The following is a 6,007-nucleotide window of genomic DNA, read 5'->3' as shown; positions in this document are numbered from 1 at the left end:
CTTTCAGAATTATAAAATAATCAAACAGTAATTTGCCTTGTTTGCCAAATAAAGGCAGCATAATCAAGAAATAGTAAAAACATGAAAATAAGAATGATCAGTTTTGATGTTGGATTTAATAAGCATGAATTAAATATGTGCATATATTGAAATAAATTATAAAAATAATCAAACAGCAATTTTAATCAGATTTTCGCTGTTTGGTGTTCTGGCCTTTTTTGCCAAATGAAAGCAATAAAATTAAGAAACAGAGAAACACGTTGATTTATAATAAACACTACAATCTTCCATTAAAGTAAGAATTGTCATTTTTAATTTCATGTTAATTTTGATAAGCGTATATTAAATAAATACATGTATATTGCATACATTTCCAATATATGCACATATGAAAAGGTTTAAATATTATATAAATAGTTAAATATTAAATTATGAAATATTTCAAATCATAAACATAATCAAAGATCAATTTTAATCAGATTTTTTAACTGCACTCATAATGCATTTTGGTATTTTGGCCTTTTTTGCCAAAAATTTGGCCAAATGAAGGCAGTGTAACTAAGAAATAGTGCATTATTTAATAAACACTGCAGCACATATAAAACAAATAGTCAGATTTGATTTAATGCTCACTTTAATAAGCCTCTATTGAATAAATATGTGCATATATTTAAATAAATTATAAAAAATAATCAAACAGCAATTTTAATCAGATTTTCATTGTTTGCTATTCTGCCTTTTTTTGCCAAAAGAATTTGGCCAAATGAAAGCATTAAAATTAAGAAACAGAGAAACACACTGATTCATAATAAACTGCAATATTCCATGAAAATAACAACTGTCAGTTTTAATTTCATGTTGACTTTTTAATAAGCGTATATTAAATAAATATATGTATATTGCATACATTTCCAATATATGCACATTTAAAAAGGTTTAAATATTATATAAATAGTTAAATATTAAATTATGAACTATTTTAAATCATAAACATAATCAAAGATACATTTTAATCAGATTTTTTAACTGTACTTGTTGTAATGCATTTTGGTATTTTGGCCAAATAAAGGCAGTGTAATTAAGAAATAGTGCATTATTTAATAAACACTGCAGCATTCTATGAAAAATAAGAATTGTCAGATATATAATTTAATGCTGACTTCAATAAGGAAATATTAAATAAATATGTGCATTTATTGAAATAAATTATAAAAACAATCAACCAGCAATTTTAACCAGATTTTCACTGTTTGGTATTCTGGCCTTTTTTGCCAAAAGAATTTGGCCAAATGAAAACAATAAAATTAAGAAAGAGAGAAACACGCTGATTTATAATAAACACTACAATATTCCATGAAAGTAAGAACTGGCAGTTTTAATTTCATGTTGACTTTAATAAGCATATATAATTTTTTTTAAATAATATATACTTAATACTTAAATTTCAATTGCGCTAGCTGAAATGCATTGGTACTCTGGTATTTTTGGCCAAACGAAAGCTGCATAATTAAAGGTCCCATATTGTCAAAATCGAAATTTCCTGGCTTTTTTCATGATAACTAAGGTCTAGGGGCTATGTAACTACCATATGAGTTCCAAAACAGTCAATCCACAGTAAACTGCACACAGCCTGCTTAAAGTAGCTGTTCATTTTCACGAGCCGCTGTGACTTCCGTAACGATGTGACGTCCGATCTACTCAGTCACCGCCTTCAGTCACCACCCCGAACACCAATCATGTCCCACCCTCCTTTTGTCAAACCCAGACAATATCGTGCCCATAACATTGCTAAGCAACAACAACACGAAAACAAGTCGAGAAAACCCTGTTCAGTCGATAGATGTCGAAACTACATCATTGCACAGGGCTTCAGAACAACGTGAATATAAGAGACCAGTGGCACGTCAACTTCAGCCTCTTTCACAGCGATTCCGGAAAATACACGGATAATGTGTCCCATGATTTGTTCCGGAATTGTTTAATTTGGTTCATTCACAGTTGTTTTCCGGAATCTGTGCGTGCTTTACACACAACCCATAAAGACGTGACGTTTGGGATGCGACGTACGTTTCACTAAACTGAAACTAACCTGAACAAACTGTGCTTCAGCGCTGATAGTGAGGAGCTGGCTTTGCCCGATCGCCGCTTTATTCCACTTTGCACGTATTTTTTCGTCGTGAAGAGTCGCATGATAACGTGCATCATCACTACAACACTGCCTTTATAATTCTGGCTTTTGTTCACGCAGCGCTCGTTCCCGTAATTTTCCAGAATCAGCGCACATTGTGAAAGGGGCTTTACTAAAGTAACAGTTATGTAGCTTACTGCATTCGGTGTTTGAAAAAGAAAAACATTAATGATCATTCTGAAATATCCTGTTGAGTATCAGCAGGCTAGGCTCTCTCTATGGCTGTGGGCTCGGCTAAAGCATACATGACCGTAGTTAACTGTGATTGGCCTGGCTGTGCGTCACTCAGAAAACAACAGGCCAATCAGAAGAGAGGCTCATGAATATTAATTAGATGGGCCAAAATCGACCTGTTTTTGACAGAGCTCCTAAAAAAGGAGCTGTAAAAATATATTGAGATGGATTTTGGCACTTATACCGCAAATATATATTCTTAAAGACATCAACAACTAAAATAAACCTCCAGAAATGTGTACAATATGGGACCTTTAAGTCTTCGAATGCGGTCTAGGTAGGCAGCTCACTAGGTTTTGGAACTGATCTAGTGTTTCTTGTTCAGACAGTGATTAGTGCAGATTTGGGCCGTTTTCTCCACAGAGGAACCTGTGTGTGTGTGTGTGTGTTTGGTTCTTGTGGAGCGCTGTGAAAAATGTTTGGGAACATTTTGTAGGCTGGAAAGCCAGTATGGCGGTGTGCGTCTGCGCTCCTCTCCTCTCTGTTCTCTGGGAATTGGGCCGCCACACCAGCAGTCTTGATCTTACTGTGAGCTGACAGGTCTGTGAAGTCTAAAAGGCTCTGCAGCGCTCGGGTGTGTAAGTGAAGTGAGTTGAGATCTGCAGTCTGCTGGATTCATCTGTGTGTGTGTGTGTGTGTGTGTGTGTGTTGCCCTAGATTATTATTTTATCATGAGTGCTGCTGGTAAAATGGAGGGATGTTGCGTTCCAAAGGATCTCCCTTTGGATACTGTACAGAAGGGAGGAAAAATGAAATTCATGTTCATTTTCATCTCTTTCTCTCCTTCTATCTCTGTCCTCATCTGCCTTTTTTTCCCTCCTTTGTCTCGCTTTTGTTTCATCTCTCATTTCGGCTCACAAGCGAGTCCCTCCTGATCGTTTTGTCCACATTTTCAGGGATAAATCAGATCCAGGCTGGTGGATAAGCGTCCGTCTGCTTTCTCTGTGTGTGTCGGAGTGTAAAGATCTCTGAAGCTCAGAGGAATTCCGGTCGAGGAATTCTGAACCCACAAAATAATGAGGAGATTTCGGTGTGACGGGCTTAGATGTGAGAGTCCTGTAGTGCGGGATGATTCCCGAGATAATTAATTCTGTTTCATTGTGGAGTAGGATATTATAAAATGAATTGATCTGATTCATGAGGATCTGCTATTTGCACACTGGAGACTTGGTGCGATTGATTTTATAATGCAGTTGCATTCATACCAGGATTTTATACCTACAATTAGGGATAGTAAGATCTTCCTGTGTATTTGACTCACATGTGTTGGGGGCTCCATTGGGTGTTGGTAAATATGATCCTGATTTCCAGGTCTTGGCTTTGAATCCTTTTTTGCAGCGCTGGCAGTCCTGTCCGGTGGTGTTGTGTTCACATTGACACTGTAAGTTTCCGTCCACATACAAACACAGAGACGCGTGGAGATTACATTTACACCTGAAAGAGAGAAAAATAGCCAGACATTACACTTTCAGCAGTACTGTAATACAAACCTGCCAGTGCACTGAATCTAAATCTGATCAGATTTGATTTGATGTTAAATGTGAATTTACATTTTTAAGTGTATTTGAACATCAGTTTGAATATTAATATTAATGTCAGTGTTATTTTAGTATTTCTATTTACTATTATAGTATTTATTAATATTCAGAATTAGTATTTATTTTTATATTTTCAGTTTATTTAAGCTTCATTTTTGAAGTTTTGTTAAGTGCTTTTGTCATTTTTTTATTTTTATTTTTCGAAAATCTATATTTCTGTTCAGCTTAATTTGAAAATCATTTTAATGCTTTAACTATAAAATGAAATAAAATTAAATTAAAGTTAAAGTTTTTAAAAAAAATTTAAGTTTGAACTGTTAGTTTTCATTTTAGCAAATTTATGTGTCTTTGTACGTTATTTATTTATTTTTTCAAATTTAGTAGGTTTGTTCTTCAACTTTAATTGTGTTTTATTTCAGTTAGGTGACCATTCAACATTTCAAGTTTGAGTTTTAGTGATTTTTATTTTTATTTTTTTACATTTTTCTAAAATGTTATTATTTATTATAATATTTAAGTTTAAGTTTTACTTTAAACTTATTTTATTTCCTATTTATTTATTTTTTAAGTTCGTTTTTTTCATCTAATATTTATATTATCTTTTATATTGACTCTATTTCAATTACCTAAAACTATTTTAGTTTACTTTTTAGTAATTTTATGTGCCTTTGTAAGTTAATTTCAATTTACTGCTATTGTTTATTTTATTTTAAATTTACTATATTTGTACTTCAACATTGATCTTTCAGTTGGTAAGGCAACATTTTAAAATTTTGGTTTCGTTAGATTTTTTGTTCTCTCACCTAATATTTATATTTTATTTCATTTACCTTAACCATTTTTTAGTTTTTACCATTTTAGTTTTAGTTTTAATTAACAATAACAACACTGGTCAATCTTCAAATGAACAAAAATGTACATTTTTATATTAATGTTCATATGCATTTAAATGTGAATTTGAATGTGCGCGTGAATTTGACTTATTTTCCAAAACATTTTTACTTTCAAAGAAAAAGGGCAGGGCAAAAATATTTTAGACAGTTATGACATTTTTTTTTTTATGATTTATTGTGGCAAAGTCATTAAGAAATGAATGAATACGGTATGAAGACCAGTAGAGCCATTTCAAACCTTATAAGTTGCACTCAAGCAGGGCGGATGTTATCAGAGATATAAATTACAGGTGTGAGTGTGTGTTGGCAGGTGGAAATGCATCAAGAGCAATGAACACAGGTGTGCCGCTGTAGATTGGGCCCAGTAAAGCAGAAATGAGCGTTTGTGTAAGACCAAATGGCCCTGATCCTAAATGAGACTTTCCCACCTGAGCTGCACTGTGTGTGTGTGTGTGTGTGTGTGTGTGTGTGTGTGTGTGTGTGTGTGTGTGTGAGCTTCAATCCAGTTTGTTCCGCTGGAGTGAACATGGATCCATCAGCATCAAATATTCACAACATCGTCCTGTACCTTGAGCCAACCCTCATCTATCTCTCTCACACTCTTTTTTTTCTCGCTCTTTCTTTCCCACTGCCTGTGAACATTTTCCCCCCTCTTTCTCCTTCCCTCCATCTCCTTTAACCTCGTTCTCTGACACCATCGCTCTTCCTAGATGTGGTTTAGTGTGTACTAAAGTGGTCCAGCTTGAGCTGTCTAGCAGTCTGTAGTGTGATGTGGTTTATGATTTATCATTTATACCTTGTGTGTCAATGTGCACTATAAAAAATAAAAAATCTCCAATTTAAAAGCTCCTATTTACAGTCTAATGCAATACATTTAAACCTTTTAAAAGTTTAAAAAGAAAGGAAACTTTACAATAAGGTGGCATTTGTTAACATTAATGTATTGACAAACAATGAACAAAACCTTTATTACACTATTTATTAATCTTGGTTAATATTACTTAATAAAAACACAATTTATGATTTTAATAATGCATTAGTAAAAGCTGAAATTAATTTGAACTAAGCTTAATAAATGCTTTAGAAGTATTGTTCATTTATAGTTTTTGTTAACTAATGTAGTAAACTAATGTTAACTAATAAAACTTTTATTT

At 33.3% G+C, this 6,007-nt stretch overlaps 1 protein-coding gene across 1 annotated transcript in view; it reads right to left on the bottom strand.

Moving 5' to 3' along the window:
- ntng2b (netrin g2b) overlaps positions 1-6,007 on the bottom strand; it is an 83,811-nt gene that overhangs the window by 25,306 nt on the left and 52,498 nt on the right. The window contains exon 4 of the mRNA XM_073824396.1: positions 3,641-3,856. Within this exon, the coding sequence (XP_073680497.1) occupies positions 3,641-3,856 (216 nt within the window). The remainder of the gene's footprint in view (positions 1-3,640; positions 3,857-6,007) is intronic.

The sequence above is a fragment of the Garra rufa genome, chromosome 19 (genome assembly GCF_049309525.1).
Source record: "Garra rufa chromosome 19, GarRuf1.0, whole genome shotgun sequence".
Lineage (NCBI taxonomy): Eukaryota > Metazoa > Chordata > Actinopteri > Cypriniformes > Cyprinidae > Garra > Garra rufa.
The sequence above is the reverse complement of the archived record's forward strand: the minus strand, read 5'-3'. Positions and strand labels throughout refer to the sequence as shown.